At 38.3% G+C, this 17,018-nt stretch overlaps 1 protein-coding gene and 1 long non-coding RNA gene across 9 annotated transcripts in view; one reads left to right on the forward strand and one right to left on the reverse strand.

The window, feature by feature from the left end:
* Positions 1-17,018, forward strand: part of tead1b (TEA domain family member 1b) — a 69,818-nt gene that overhangs the window by 41,592 nt on the left and 11,208 nt on the right. The window contains exons 4-11 of one of the 7 annotated variants that reach the window (XM_050066971.1): positions 4,226-4,290; positions 7,545-7,607; positions 7,698-7,760; positions 10,652-10,663; positions 13,340-13,471; positions 13,761-13,807; positions 13,906-13,964; positions 15,562-15,686. In XM_050066971.1, coding sequence (XP_049922928.1) covers positions 4,226-4,290; positions 7,545-7,607; positions 7,698-7,760; positions 10,652-10,663; positions 13,340-13,471; positions 13,761-13,807; positions 13,906-13,964; positions 15,562-15,686 — 566 coding nt within the window. Of the gene's footprint in view, positions 1-4,225; positions 4,291-7,544; positions 7,761-10,651; positions 10,664-13,339; positions 13,472-13,760; positions 13,808-13,905; positions 13,965-15,561; positions 15,687-17,018 lie in introns of all 7 variants that reach the window. The other 6 variants (XM_050066892.1, XM_050067047.1, XM_050067206.1 and 3 more) reach the window with 6 other exon arrangements.
* The window catches only part of LOC126404375 (uncharacterized), a 40,592-nt gene continuing 39,280 nt past the window's right edge, over positions 15,707-17,018 (reverse strand). For both annotated transcript variants that reach the window (XR_007571483.1, XR_007571455.1), the window contains 2 exons: positions 16,426-16,618; positions 15,707-15,876 (listed from right to left, as the gene is read on the reverse strand). This is a non-coding gene — a long non-coding RNA (uncharacterized LOC126404375). The remainder of the gene's footprint in view (positions 15,877-16,425; positions 16,619-17,018) is intronic.

Here is a 17,018-nt window from a genome sequence, read left to right on the forward strand (position 1 = left end):
TGTGACTATTTTAGTAGTCAACTAATCGGTTTGAGTCATTTTTCATAGAAAAGTACTATAAAAGTGCCCCAAAATACTCTTACTGCAGCTTCTTACGTTCAGATATTGGCAGCTTTACACACTCTCCCGTGACAGTGAACTAAAACCCTTCGGCGTGAGTATGAAACAAGACATTAGATGACATAATTTTGGGGTTTGGGCGAGACAGACCGACATTTTTCAACATTTTAACACATTTTTCGATAAAATGATTAGTCGACTAATCGAAGAAATAATCGACAGATTAGTCGACAATGAAAATAATCGTTAGTGGCAGCCCTAATTGCGATACGATATTATCACGATACTTAAGTCACAATACAATATTATTGCGATTTTAAATATGTTGCGATATGCTGAGCATTGCAAAAAAAATATTTTGTGATATATTGCGCTTTATTAGCTTTTTCAACTGTAAATTATGTCCCCAAAGGAAAATTTTGTCAATATCTATATTATCTAATAGGATAAAGTTTTCAGTCTGTTCATCTCACTTCAGCCATTTTTTTCCTAAATGTATCTAGTGGACTAAAAAAAACCCAACTCATTGTATTATTGTAGGAGGCTACCTACATTTTAATTTGTATTTTTAATATTCACAATTTATATAATTAAAAAAAATCCATACTGTGTGACGATACAATATTGCCACACAAAAATATTGTGATACTCTGCTGTATCGATTTTTTTCCTCCACCCCTAGTGATGAGCAGTTTGCTTATCTGCAAATGCCTGGGAAGTAATTTTTTTTATAAATGTATGGCTGTATCTCTCTCTCTATATATTTTCAACTACTTAAATAAAGTCATGGAAATGGGGTAAAATGTTATGGAAACATTTTGAAAATTCATTATTAAAAATGTTTGGGAACCCTGTTGGTTTATAGGCAAAAAATAACAACAAAGACAACTATGAAAACTTTATAAAGATATCAAGAGATTGATCAATTATCAGACAAAATTGGCAAAAATTCACTGGTTCTTGATTCGCTAATGTAAACATTTTCTGATCTACTGAAAAAACTGAATATGTTTGTGTTTCCCAGTGTTGGCTTTGGAGTCATAATGAACTAATGAGAAGTTGCCATTTTCAGTATTTGCTCATGTTTTATGGACCACACTACAAGCCTTAAATAATCACAAGTTGAAGCTTTACCATATGGACATGAATGCATTTTGGGGGTTGTATTTGAAGCTGCTATACCCAGACCAACATGTCTTTCATTTAGCACACTTGATGAGCACACAAGAGCCCTGAACATCACAAGATGATGCTCCCACTGGCCGCCTTTTGTTTCCATTATACAGAAAACAAGCAGATAGAAACATCTATCAGTGTTTTCTTGTCTTGTCTTTTTATGCAACATGTCTCCTACATCCTGCTCTTTCCTACCTTTTGAGATGTGCTCTTGTGATCTGTTGAAAACCGTGATGGGCTGCCATTGATGGAGAATGCCTTTTCTCCTGATTACCTAAGATACAGCTCATTAGCACATGTGCGGGACATTGTGGTCTCATTGTGTCATTACAAAAGTAAGGTCTTTAATTGATAACGATGTGAATGTAGAAAAATGTTTCATTATATTGAGGGTTTGGTGCATTTCATAGAGGAGCACAGCAGATCCGTGGTATTGGTTGGCTACAGCTGGACACATAATTAGAATGCCTCCTTACCTATAATTTGTGTAATAGTTTTGGTTGGCGGCATGTTATTACCATATGAAAGGGCTAAACAGGGGTCATGTGCATTGCTGCAGCAATTAGAGCAGAGCTGAGGGCAGAAGAATGTTTGGAGCCGTTGTTAATTGGAAATCTCTACAAAGCTATGCTTTAATTATAATTTAGTCAGAGCTGCACTGTTTTAAACCCAATATATTCAGTTGCTATTATTTTCTGTAATAGTATGAACAGCTAGGTCTGTTTCCTTTCAAAGCGTCAGGCTTTGAAGAGAATGAGATTGAATTAGATTAATTTGAAAGGCTGTGCTGCTGCGAGTTTTTTTCATGCTAATGTCACATGGTGTTCTCACAGGGAAGCTGGATCTAGTTTGTTTAGGAGATGCACATACCGTCTGATTTGCATACACTCGAAATATGGTTATAAACCTCATGGTTTGCTTTATAGCTTTGTGTGTGGTTCTATAGCTACTTCCTAGATAAGTTGTAACTTATGAATTCATTTATTGGTCATTTCATATCAACTCACTGAGACCTCCTAGTTCATGTCATGCATTTCTTGGAAAAAAAAAAAGATCTAAAAACTTCTATTAAATTCACTGAACCTGGCAAAATCCTACAGCTCAACCTGAAGTTTGACATTTTTAATTTTTTAAGCTAAAAAAAGCATTTAAGTAGAGCTAAAGGATTTTGTAAGGTTCAGTGAATTTACAGGCCCAGTTTGTGGGATTTAGTGGCAGTGTTGAGGCTGCAAAACTGAAACCAAGTGTGCAGGAGAACTACAGTGGCCGATACGAAAACGCGAATGGCTGTAACTAGAGCCAGTGTTTGATTTGTCCATTCTGGGTTACTGTAGAACAACATGGTGGTCTCCATCGGAGAAAAGCTGCTCTGTATGTAGCTATAAATGTCTAAATCTGAAGTAACGAAAACACAACAATTTTTAGTTTCAGGTGATTATACACAGTGAAAACATAGTTATGAATATTAGATACCATCACCTCTAATAGATGTCCCTAAATCCTCCACACTGGGCTCTGAAATAGAAGTTTTCACATGATTTTTTTTTTCAAGAAAATCCCTGACATAAACTGAGAGGTGTCGATAAGTTTCTATGGAATGACCTAGCCTATATAATGAATATTATGATTAAAGCCACTCATTAATAGGTCACCTATACATATTCATTATTAAAAATGTATATATTTAAAGGTATTTATTGACCTTTGGTTATAAATTACTTTATTTATTTACCAGGAACAGTGTACAGCTACTTGGCTGCACCAGAGTTAGCTATAAGCTAATTTTCATCTGTAGTCCCTGGGCAGGAAACAGAGAATAATAGCTCAGCTTAAAGACACTATTATATAAGAAATACAGTTACAAAGTAGAACATATGACACAACAGCTTCAGCAATAACAATAGTAAGACAACACAACAACAAATCATCACAATAATAAAAGTAGCAACAACAATAAAACTACAACACACAAGATTTCACAGTGTTAGATCAAGTGTCTGATGTTTGTGTGATGGGTACATGATTGGGTTGATTTTAGCCATGATTTCATGTTAAATTTAAAACCAACATAGCTGTTGCACTCAAAGCACATCTGACATTTTACAATCAGTCAGTTAAAATTTTCACAGGAAGACAGAATCGACTGTTATCATAAGAAAAAATCACATACCAGCCCACCAAGGAAAGAAAAAGCAGCACTGGGCATGTCGCAATAATTATGACTTACCAAGGTCAACAAAAACAATCGAGGTATTGTCCATATATCGTATGGTATTGCCCTTGTGTTTACACGTGTTCGTTTGCATAAAAATGTCACCAACATTTTAAATGATACCAGAATAAACAGCAGGATTTTTCCCAACCATTATAAGATGTGGATGCTGTGACTGTTTCACATCGCCAAAGCTGAACAAAGAGATAAAAAAGTATGCTGAGACATGTTTTCCTGTCATTTCCTGTCTAATTAAAAGTTAATTGCTCTTTGAAAGGGTGTACTTGTATTATTATCCCATTATATTATCATTATATCACTGGCGTCAAATGACAATAATGTCATTTATTGCATTTATTTCAAGGACAATATGTCGTCCAACAAAAGTAGTTAGTGTGACGGGCATAAAACAGCAGCGCTGTTTTTCAGGTGGTGACAGATTCCAGCCATAAACTCACTTATCTGTTTTTATTTTGTTGACGGTTGATGTTTTAGTGTGGTGTTTGCTGTCAAACCGAAGCTCAAATATGTTGCTCAGCATTTGCGTTTGTGTCTAAAAACTTAAACAACAAGCCTACAGGCTACATGAGTTTACGTCACAGCAGTGTTTGCTGCTATGATGTGGTTTTTCTGTATGTTTTCTAAATTTCTTGCAAAAATATTCCACTCCTGCCTTGATATTTAATTTTAAGTTTATTTCAAATGTTTAATGGTTTTTGTTGGAGATATTTTGTATTTTTTTCATTAAGCAAATTTCTCATGTTTCCCTTCACACAGGTCGAAATGAGCTGATAGCCAGATACATCAAGCTCCGGACCGGGAAGACGAGGACTCGGAAGCAGGTAAGACAAGAGAGGAGACGTCTCTGTTGCATGAGTGTCAGAGGGCTGTCAAATCTGAATGTGTGCAGACTGTTGCCTTTGTTTCCCGTCAGAAAATAACACAATGCTAAGCTGTCGAGGGGACTTCTGAGGCTGACAAGTCCCCTGTCACTGCTGTGTTGCATGAACAGATGTCTCTGCATTGACATTCCCAAAATTGTCACGCTTAAGTACAACTACTGTAAAAGAACTGTAGAAGTATTAAAAGCTAATATCTTAAAATGCAGCTTTTCATCTCCCACTGTAAAGCAGCTACGATAAATTTATGAGCATTTGAAAAGCTCAACAGGGCAAGTGTTCTGCCTCATGACTAAACCATGGAGGTCGTGCACTTGGTCAGCGTAGAAGCCTGTATTAATAGGAAGGTGGGAGCCTTAATAGATTGGGATCATCTCTGATCAAAGAGAGTATTTGCTGAAAGTGCATCCTGTCTTCTGCAACACACTGTGTGCACTGCAGACTCTAACCACAGCTCAGATTTCTGAATCGAGCTGTGATGACTTCATTAGTCTGTGCTGTAGTATGTCATATGTAATACAGACAATATAGAATTCAGGGCTCTTGATTGTACTCATGGGATTTGTAGTACTAAAATAAACCAGAGCTTACAGCTGATTCTTGTCTTCAAATGAGCAGATAATGAGCAGCTCTGATGGTGCTTCAGTACCAGTATGAAACCCACAGACTGATCTTCCCTCCAAACAGGAAATCCCCTGTATGACCACTGACTTGAATGACAATGATAAACAAACCAATGTCTACAGTGACATTCGATCACTGTGTGAATTGATCAGTCTGGGGCAGAGAGGCATTTGGTTTCTTTCTCTGTGACGAGTCACCTCGACACAGAATCAGAACAAGGGAGTTGTTTACAGCTACGGGGAGAAACACACATCTGTTTCTATTGTTAGTTTAAATGCATGATGCATGTGTAAGTGCTGTGTTGTTTATGTTAAAGCTACAACTAACAAATTCTCATTAGAGCTGATTGGTAAGTCCATCAAGATTTAAGTAATCAGCAGCAGTTTTGATATTTTAATTATCGTTTGTTGATTTTTAAGCGAATGTTTTAGTGATGCAAATTTTTGGACTGTTGGTTGGACAAATCAAGTGGTTTGAATATGTCAGCTTAGGCTTTAGGAAACACTTTTTGATATAGTCTGACATTTTCTTGCCTAAACAACAAATCAGTTAACAAAAAACATACGGATAATAAAGAAAACAATAGGGAGTGCTGCACTGGGTCAAGAAACCAGATGTTGGTGATTGCAAAAAATAATCCGGTGATTGTTAACAACAGGGCGAGTAGCTGAAAAAGAATAAAAAACAATGACTGTCCAGCTAACTAAAGCACCGTTCACACATACACTGCAAATCTGAAACTATCTAGACCAGTGGTTCCCAACTGGTGGGTCACAATTCACATGTAGAAAACAAACTTTATTTTTAAGTACAGTGCATTTCTGGCACAGCGTTTTTATTTCAAAGTGCCGTTTCCTGCCATAGAGTGAGTGCATAACGGACAGCTACTTGACAGAGACAGCGAACTAGCTCGATGACATGGCGAAACACAAGTATGACACTGAATGTATTAAACTGTGTGGACCTTGAACTAATGGCTAAGGAGAAATCTGGACCCTGTGGCTGGACCAGTTTGGAACCACTGATCTAGACATTACTCAGAGTAGCTTCATGTGAGAATGCAAATGTCCGAATCAGTTGGATCGGCCACTTTACCCTGCCAACTCCTTAGTACAAAGTCTGTGTAATGTCCCATTGAACACATGTGTGAAAAGAGCAGGCAACAGTCCAGAGAAAGTGAGTGGGGGTGTTAATGACATCTTTGTCATGTGGCATATGCGAAACCGGAAAAATAAATAAACATCCAAGGGTAAAGACGAGGTCATTTACACAAAGACGGCAACAAGAATGTCGAGAACTTCTGTTGGTGAGGGCCAAAGCTGAAATCGTCAGATAACTTAAAGGAACATCAGAATGCTCTGTTATTTATGATCAGATTATGAACCAGCAATGTGACTGTGGTTTAATCTGCGTCATGTCCTGCCTTCTGCACACTCTACCCAGGCGCCTAAACCAAACAGAGTATTTCCAGTAGGTGAGAACGCTTCTGACACCTGTTGTGTGCTACATGTGTGAAAGGGAAACTCCAGACAATGTCAGGACCTGATTCTCTGGATATTGTCTTGAGTTCATTTGAGAGAACAATTTTAATGTAGAAGGCCATGATAGTAAGTAAAAATAATATATTAGTACATAAATTAATAAAGAATTTTCACTTAGAGTGCATCAGATGTTTTCAGATTGCCATCCTATACCATGGGCTCCTATATTAAGTTAAGTAGACAGTCATTGTTTTGTACTATTGATGAAAACCAGATTTGTAAGTTTAAAATAAAATGAAAATAAACATTAGTGGCAGCCCTAAGCTTCATTATTAGTTAATCTGCTGATTTTTTTCTTGATTGTTTTATTAATGAAATGCCAGAAAATAGTGAAAACTGTCTTAAAATGTCTAATTTATTCCAACCAACAGTCTGAAACCCAAAGATGTTGAATTTATAATGCCAAGAATCACAGAAAACCCTTACATGGAGAAGCTACAACCAGAGAATGTTTGAAACTTTTGCCTGAAAAGTGAGGAAAATAGAGCTGATGAATTTTGTCTTCATCAACTAATGACTAGTAGTTTCACCTTTCGTTTATGTGTCAGAAAACTCACCTTGGGTGTGATCGGCGTGAATAGTGTCAGAGAAACCCCTCAAACCTGTCATCAACACACATTACTTCTCTGACTAACTGCTGCTTGCACTGCTGAATGTTTCATGTGAGAATATTAAATAATTTTGCACTGTGTGAACGTTGGAGGGTAAACTTGGCCGGTGAAATGCCTCGCCCAGCTCCCGTAAGAATACTAGACTAGCCAATTCTCATTCAACACACAGCAGATCACATCTGGGTGCTCTTAATGTGTGCTAAAGGGGCCTGCATCCTCCTTAATCAGTTCACTTAAGTGACGACAACACACAGCATAACGCTTTATTGGCTGTTAGCTTGGTGTGTGGTTTGGAGATGCTTCTATTATGCACCTTTTTCTCCCTCAAGTGTCTTTAAAACAAAGAAATGTATAAATCACTTTGTACTTTTTTTTCTTGTTTTTTTTATTTTTCCCGTTTTCTCTGTTTTTTTTAATGGAGGTGTCTAGTCACATACAGGTCTTAGCAAGAAAGAAAGTTCGAGAAATCCAAGCTGCCATTAAGGTACGTCTGGCTTTGCCCAGTTGCAGGGGGCTTTTCATTGCCATGGTTACAGGCTCTTCCTTTGTTTTCCTCCCCTCCCCTACCCCGCAGGTGTCTAGTCACATTCAGGTTCTTGCCAGAAGGAAATCTCGTGAGTTTCATTCCAAGCTAAAGGTATGCGCTTTTCTGCTTTTGGGCTTGTTGGTTGCTGTGAGTCTTAACTTCCTGTTTCCCGTGGTGACAGAGTGAATGCCTGGTGCTCTGATTCCCTCTAACCCAAATCTTCTGTAGCCTGTTCACATTTTCTAACCCCCCACCCCCCCACCCCCACCTTCTCAGTCCATCTCTCTTACCCTCACTCAGACATACTGTCCTGTCCTCTTGGTTTCCTCTGCATTTATTCACTTTTCTTTACGGGCCTTTGCTCATCATATCCATGACTTAGTATGACAATTATTGAAAGGATTAATATCAAGCACTTTGACGCAAATAGTACTGGTAGTTTATATTTTAGTTTTATAATTTTACAAGAGCCTGACTGATACTGGATTTTTGGTCTACATCCCCTGAATTTTGTTTCTGAAAGAATTGTGGCCAGAACAAGACTAAAGGCCACCAATTCTGTATTTTTCATCCGAAATCGGCGCACATTTAGGAATCAATATAACCTCACGTTGTGCCAATCACATTTACACAGTGACTCGAAAACGTTCGTCTCAAATTACGGTTTTTGGAACAGGTTAGATTACTGCATTTCTTGTGTCCATCTTTGTGTGTGCGTTAGTGTGTCTGCCTGACATACTACCAGCTGCTGTTCTGGATCAATTGGATCGCAGAGATTGGTGGTCTTCTGAATGTGTGATTCCGGTATTACTAGCTGCGTATTAAACTAGACTTCTGAAATTCTAAAAAAAAAGTCACCTGGAAACAGTAACACAACCAACATAATTCTGCAGCTCCTTTTATCAGCAGGTAAAATTATCCATGCCCTGGATCTCTTTTCGGGATAGTCTGGAGGCAATATTTTGTTTTTTGTTTTTCTACTTTCAAGACGTGAAAAGACCACAAGATAATCCTCGCCGTTTAACGACTCCATTTCGTGTCATATTGCGCATTTTTACGTTGAATAGAACAATAAAACACATCGGACTTCTTTGCGTAACTGTTTTTATGAGATGACAGATTAAAAAACACACGTGACGAATACGGACTTGGTGTGCAAAGACCACAAGTCTTCAGCCATGTTAGTGACTCTGTGAGGCTGTAAATCAGTGCTTTGAGATAAATGCTAACATCATCATGCTAACATGCTCACAAAAACAATGCTAACATGCTGATGTATTGCAGATACATTTATCAGATTCACCATCTTAGCTTAGTCTGTTAGCATGCAAACATTAGCTCATCAGCCCTAATCAAAATGTGCAGCTGATCATGATTGGAATGTCTTTAGTTTGGCATGTTTTTATTTTTTTTGGTAATATACTATAGTATTGGACTGATTTTTACCTGATGGTGACGCTAAATGAAAAGCCAGGGATTACCAAAGTCACCACAATTCATCCTGACGGGGACATAAGTGTTTAGACCAAATTTCATGACCATCTATCTACAATTCACTGACAAACCACAAATATGAACCTCATGGTGGCGCTAGGAAAAAAGTCTTATTCTAAAGATTGATCCTCTGAGGACCATGAACATTTGTACAAAGTGTCATAGCAGTCCATCTAGAATTTTTTTTAGGTATTTCTGTTTGGACCAAAGTGGTGGACCTTCCCTGAAGCTCCTAAAAATAAAGTTAAAAAAAAAAAAAAAAAAGTCAGAGCTCTCTGGTGGTAAAAAACTTAATTATCATGACACTTTCTGCATGTTTAAAATATTTTCTGCAGTTTTGTACAGAAATTTTCTTGACCCACATACCACCCAGTATATTGGCTTGGTTTACTTACTGGTCAGGCACTGATTTCTAATTTGTGCGAATTTGTAATAATTAAAAAAGTAAAATCCAAAATGTCGGGAAGCATGCTGGCATTGGCTGTTGGTGAGTGGCTGAGAGCTGAGGGTCCGAGGCAATCGGTCTGATGGCTGACTCTTTCTGAAATGCTCTCTCTGCCTCCTTGTTCCTCCTTCAATCTGTTGATAACTCCAGACTCTCACAATGCTTTGGCTGTCAGTCGCTTTCCTTCCTTCCTCCCAGTTCAGATGTCGTCATTTCAGAGCGTTCTTGTCACTTATTTCAGCAATGGTGAATTCTGTTAAAATCACTGCAGAAAGCTTTTCACAATGGCAGATTAAAATGGGAGAAAAGCATTGTGAAAGAAGTCATCTTGAATAATATTGACCTGTAATTTAAGGTATTTTATGTAGTAATGCTTGTATATCAAAGGACAGCCCAGCCATGTGCCATTTTCTTCTTTTCTTGGGGAGCCGACTATACATTTTGACTTTCACACTTTGCTCCACTCCCAGTATTCAACACGAATTAATGACCCCTCATTAATCTGTGTGTGTGCAAGTGTGTTAGTGTGTGCTTGCGTGTGTGTATTGAGAGACAGAAAGAGTCAGACAGGCAGCTAGCCACACGAATGCCTGGTCTTTCAAGGGCACAGGCGGCTGTCTGAAGAAAAACAGACAGCTTTTGTATGAATCCCTGTCTTTTCTCATTTAAAGCAAATTAGAGTTCAGGGGCAAAAAGAAATACAAGTGTGCCCTTCATTTCAGGGGGCATCAGTGAAAACCTGCTGTTTCTGGTCTCGTCTAAAATTACAGTCATTACATTACTGTTCTGTTGTTTTGTCTCGAGTGATGACTACTGATCAGATTGTGAAAATTATAGAGAGCAAGACATTCGCCACAGAGACCAAGAATAATTTGTAAATACAAATTTCATAATCCTTTGTTATTAAGTGTTCATTACACATTGGTGTTGTGTTGTGTGAAGAAGGCTGGACGTTCTCAAATTAGAGTGTTTTTTTCTTTTGATGTTTGGACTTTTCATGCAGACTTAAACAGTTTAAAAGTGTTAATGTACTCACAATAAAACCCTGTTTGTTTGCATTTAGGTTACAAGTATGGTAAGTATTTATCTTCTGTTTGTGATGCTGTTTCTGCTTTTATTAGGGCCTGCCTCCTTCAGCTGCTAGTTTTGCATTTGTGCTCTTGCCATAGTGGTACAATAGCTGCTGCCCAGTGTTTTCCCAGTTTATTGGTGTCTCTTTGTGTCATCATACTATTATCATACTGTAGCTTGACTCCGCTCCACCAGCATCTGTTGCCAGCATGCTTACCTTTAGCTTCTGCCACCAGTGAGTCTGCATGGGTTTGCTAGTGTGTATGGGTTGCCCCAGTGTGCACTCTGCTGCAGCATTTTCACTGAATTCAGAAGGTTCAGTAGGACTTTAAATAACTTTGTGAATGCACGTTAACAAAGAACTATGTCCAACACAACATACAACATACAGTGCACTTTTGCATTTGCTTCTGTTGATCTATGAATTACTAATCCAATAAGGTTCTGTATGTAACTCAGAAAATCCTTGTTAATAATGAGAACGGTGGCTGTTAGTGACCTGCAGTCAGGATTCTGTTCCTCATGCTAACACTCATCAGTCACCATGGATGTAGAGAACTGGATACAGCGTTCAAGTCGGGGGTTGTAACTACTTAAAAAAGTATATAGGAGAAAGTCTTTTGGGTCCAAATGGCATCACATGCTCAACCAGGAAGTTACAATTCCATTGTTTGGCCATTACGAAAAGTTGCATCAAAGCCCAGCACACGTCCTGTGGGCCTGGCAGGCACAAGTGAGCACATGGATATCAGTCAAAACGGTGACATAACATACTGAATGTGTTTGACCACCGTCATGTTTATAGAAGGCTGGAAAATGAATTATGATCATATTTAGAATAACATTACTATCTGTAATGTTCCTAAATTGAAATCTGCACCAGTGGATCCATGGTACTAACTTGGGCAGTTAATGTAAAGACTATTTTTTAAATTAGTTGATTAATCTAATGACCATTTTATCAATTATTATTAATATAATTTTAATACTCAGTTAATATAACAATGAATTTACCCCAAAGTGATATCAAAAACTTGACTTAATGATATTTAAATAATTTTATTCAATAATCTTCTCTTAAAAATGATAATACATTTTTTAAATTAGTCTGTTTTCCACTTCACTGCTGTGTAATAGTATTAATAATAATAACAAGAAAATACCCTATTTCTCAGATGCCTTATCAAATTCAAAAGGATTGCTGTGAAACATACATTAATTTAACCACTGTATGTCATAGCAGCCATTTCCTTGAACTGGGGAATCAGTATTTTACTGTACTTGACATAAAATCTAAAATAAATATGACATGGATTTATTTCATCACTGGAGTGATATGCAGTTTAGATAATTACTGGCAAATGTATTTTTGCATCAGTGTGGGGCAAATAAAATAACTGCAACGATTTACAGACCATAACAACAGACTGTAACATTGGTTTGAGCAGTTTTTATCACTCATGTATGTCCGTTAAAGTGAACAGAAAATATAAAATGGCTGAACAGCAATGTTAAATCAAGCATGGCGTAATGTTAGCAGCAGTGCAGTAAGTTTAAATGACTGCTACTATTGATAAGCCCGGGGCCACACTGCCGGTGCAAACAGCGCGTTGACTGTTACCTCGCTGAACTGCTGCAGCTTGCACATGTGCGATGTTCAATGTATCAAGACTGGATGGGGACAAAAGTAAACCGGTCCATCTCCAGGCTGCTGCTGCAAAATGTATATAATGGAAACACAGCATGTGTGTACTCTGTGTAGTGGAGGGTGCCCGTTGTTTGTTGACGTTAGCGGACTCTATTTCTTAGCTTACATAAGCCAGTGTAGCTCCAGTGACTGTACATAAAAATCGATAACATGTCTTTACTTCTTGCTACTGTACGAAATGAAGCTAAAATATCCCAAATATGGCCACTGCTATCTTGCGCTGGTGATGTCATTTGGAGCTAGAGTCTGCACAGTAGTGATCTCCACGTCATCGAGTTCCTGCCTGTGCACCTTTCCAACCAATTGTGAGCAGCACCACTGATTATGACCTTTTTATAGCATCAAATAACTAATTAAAACTCAACTTAGAAGACAATTAACACTTAAACACACATTAATGTGATACAAACTACCTGAAATGACAGAAACCATCTTTGGGAAAAATTTAATTTAATGAGTACTTTCATATTTTAATTTGGCAAATGTCTCATCTGCTAACATAGAGGGGGCGGGGTTTATGACTTGTACTGCAGCCAGCCACCAGGGGGCAGTCGAGATGCTATAATGTCCATCTTTATCCTCTAACCAAGTGGGGTCGGTGTCCTTTAGTTTAACTTGAGAAATTCTTTACAATGTTCAGATGTGTTTTGACATGCAGACAAATGCAACCTTGATAGAAGCGCTGCTGAATGAGTTTTTTTTTAAACAAGCAAACTTTCATTTAAGTGCATACCACTGCTATTGCATTGTATACTGGAATTCAATTGCCATTGTTTGGCACATTCCTATAAAAAAAAAAAAAAGCCTACACTTAAATAGTGATGCACATGTATCTCCTTTTAACCCGCCTGCTGTTTACTGTTGTGAGAAAGGTCGATGGTGCTTTTAGTGTGTTGTTTGTTGCTACCTCTGCAACATGCCCCACCTCTCCCTTCTGTGTGAGTGCTAAGCCTTTTGTGACTGCTGTTAAAGGACCAGGCCGTGAAGGACAAAGCCCTCCAGAGCATGGCCTCCATGTCCTCGGCTCAGATCGTCTCTGCCACGGCTATTCACAACAAGCTGGGCCTGCCAGGCATCCCGCGCCCAGCCTTCCCTGGAGCAGGGGTAAGAGCCTTGTCGGCACCCCGCTATTGATCCATCCTGTCCAGCTTCACCCAGGGCAGCCATGGGGCCAACTGCACCGACACCCGGGCCAAATCACATTACACACCACAGCTTTGCACAACTGCCCCTATCAGATAAGCACATGATCAAAAGGAGTGGTAGTGAAGATAACTGCATCCACTGAACACGGAGCTCAGATCCATTTTGATCTTGTTGCTAACAGCTGCTCACAATTGTATGCTCTTTGTTGTTTGTTCTTTGGTGTCTATTAATGAACGTTATTCTCCAGTTATGGCAGGGTATGATATCGGCTGGTCAGCCAGGATCCTCACAGGAGTAAGTATCACACTTCAGAAAAAGAGAACTTTGATTTACAAGAATCTAGTGTGCTATAGTAATGTTTTTTCTAATGGGTCTGTCATTCTCTGTTCCAGTATTAAGCCTTTCACCCAGCAAGCCTATCCCATCCAGCCAGTCACAACAGCCATTTCAAGTAAGACTTTACCCTAAACACTATCAAGGAAAAATGACCCAAAATGTACATTAAACTTTTTACAATTGCTAAATTCATTCATTTGAAAAGCAAATTCACATTTCCATTATTGGACAAAGCGCCAACAATGTGCACAACATAGCTAAATGTGCTAGCTATTTCCTGTATTCAGGCTCACTCCATCTCCACATGTGCATTTCAGAAACTTCTGAGCACTTAAATCTGTTCCTTTCATCTCGCTGTGACAATTGGCAGACTGTCTCGCTGTAAAACAAACGTGTTGATAGAGTGAGGTTAGCGCTCGGGAGATAGCAACAACAATAAAGGCAGGATTTGATACTTTGAACCCACCTACATTTCCCCCCAGATGACCTTATCTACAGTGCAGCTCCAGGAGGGAGGAGGACAGTAAATGTTGGGATTTGAGGATCTGCCTCGAGACTAAAATCAAAATCATCTCAGCAACTGCAGTTTTTATCAATTAAGTTTTCTTAGCAGTTTTTAATCATTAGAATTTAAGCATGAAATATTGCTAAAATGTTATTATTGGAAGGCAGAAATGAATAAAACTGCAGAAAATCCTGTCATGCAGCATATATAGCCCCATAATATTTATATAATTCTGTATTTTTTAAGTAAAAAGGCTGCACACTGCGTGTATTGCGGTTGTCCTGTGCAGTTATCAATCATGGCCATACATTATCTGTATAGGCAAAGGGTATATATAGATTTTATATTTTATTTTACCCAAATTTTTTATCTTATTTAGCACTCAATCACTTTCGTAAAGTTATTTTAACCTTTATCTTGCTCATATAGATTAAATAAAAATAAAGATAATCAAGAAAACCCAAACAAATTCAAACAATGTGCACAGATCACTGATTTATTCTTACCTGTGTAAAGTTTGCTATGATTTAGGGCTGTCTGTAATTCAGATGGGTATTCCTGTGTCAAAGTAAAAATAGAAATGTTCTGTTTCCAAGTTAGAAAGCAAACCATCTGTCAGCCGTGGATACAAATTTCATGGAGACGTTGGAGACTTTTTTTTAACACAGTGTGACTATTTTTTGTTCTTACACTAGAACACGTGATAAAAAAAAATGTTGAAAAAACAAAACTTTTATAATTGGTATTTTTCCAGTTTCAGTTGTTAATCTTTCATTGCTTGCCTAGAACTTGCCCAAACAGTATAAATATTTGACCAAGGCTCTGACCAGTTGTGTATTTTATTCTTACATATAGAAATATTAGAAATAAAGAAATTCATTCACAGGTTAAGAGCAAATCTGTTCATACAAATTTCTCCTGAGAGACGTCCCCAATGTATTGCACTGTTGTGACCTAAAGGGCAGGTGCAGTTGTCATTTACATGTAAATATTTATTTAATTTTGGTTGTACAGTTTGTGAATTACTGGTAAATGTTTTGTGAAGTAAAGAGGCCTGTAGCCAGTAACATCAGGACAACTTGGTCCTGAAGCCTCTCAGACAACACAGAGGTTTTCTTTTTGTTATATAAATGATCATAATCTTGCTGTGGTGTAAAGAGAGCCCACAGTCTGGGGTAATTCTTCTCTCATTGTTGTGTTACTGCAGGTTACGAGCCCACAGCAGCTCCAGCTCCCACGGCACCAGCATGGCAGGGCCGCTCCATCGGTACATCTAAACTCCGACTGGTGGAGTTCTCTGCCTTCCTAGAGCAACAGAGAGACCCAGACTCAGTGAGTGGAGAGTAATACTAAAGCATGAAATAATCACTATCTCATGGTGTTCATTCCCACCTCTTATCATCCAGTCCTTTCCTCTATGAATACACTGGGACATTTTCCCAGGCAGAGAGTCAGCTGAGAGGAGGCCAAAACAAGCTGAGAGGGGAGAAGCCTGGCCTGTAGGGACACACAGCATGAAAACCTGCAGAAATAATGAAGGACTGTATATTAATCAGTTCTTTAAAAGGCGTGCCAGAACTATATTTATGCTGCAGACTTCAGCCCAGCAAGACGATCCACAGACTCGCTGAGTGTGAGCTGACACATCAGCAGCTTCTAGTCTCACGTTTCTTGTTTGCTTTAGCAATTTATTAAGTGTTACTCCACATTTTCTACTGTACTTTATTTTGGTATTAACACCAAGTGGCAACAGTCTTAAATCTTATATTTATCTTAATGCTTAAAATTGAAGCATTTGCCCAAAAGGCTACATGACAGTGAGTTTGCCCCGTGAGTGCAGCGCCACATGACAGGGTTTCATACAGTCACGACGAGGGCAACGAACCTCTGAAAATCCAATGTTATTCTCTGATTCGCTCCTTTTTGTGTTTATTGTGATGCATTGTGGGTTTATGGTTCAACAGACCACAATTTTTATCCACTTTGTAAAACCAAATCCAAATATTCTCAGTTGAAAAGTTAAAGAAATAGAGCAAACATATTTTTTTTAAAAATAGAATAAAGCACTCACCTTTCATGAATTTAGGTTGATTGTAGATGCCTTTGATGCAGAAATGTTGCTTTTCATGTGTGTCAGGACTGGATTCTGCTCATCTATCATTAGCCTTAGAGAAAATAAATAATTTTACTCTGTGGCCTTGTTCAGACTGCCAGCCCAAATCGGTTTTTGACATATCCACATTGTATCCAGATTGATGGAAAGTCTGGACAGCAAAAAAAAAAGAAGGAGGAAAAAAAAAAAAGAAGCGTCAATATTTGCAAATTAGTTCCAAATCACATTTGGAGGTGGTTTGAAACATGATTACAATCAGATTTCTACAGATGCTTCTCAGTCCAGATGCTGTAGCTGCTTAAATTGGATTTCAAAGTGTCTCTTGTGTAACGTTACTTTATCGCTGATGCAGAGCTTTTTCAGCTGAGCTGCGTTTGCGAGTCTGTTTCACCATCAAGCGCTGAACTAATCAGAAATATCTGACATACTGGACACTATAGAAGTTAACCCCGGGTTGACTTTGTCTTATATGATATGATATATATCGTTACGAATCTCTCGAATGCTGCATGAAGAAAGAGACTTAATTTTTCTTAGAGGCTAATGCTACC

Source organism: Epinephelus moara, chromosome 1, assembly GCF_006386435.1.
Source record: "Epinephelus moara isolate mb chromosome 1, YSFRI_EMoa_1.0, whole genome shotgun sequence".
NCBI classification, from domain to species: domain Eukaryota; kingdom Metazoa; phylum Chordata; class Actinopteri; order Perciformes; family Serranidae; genus Epinephelus; species Epinephelus moara.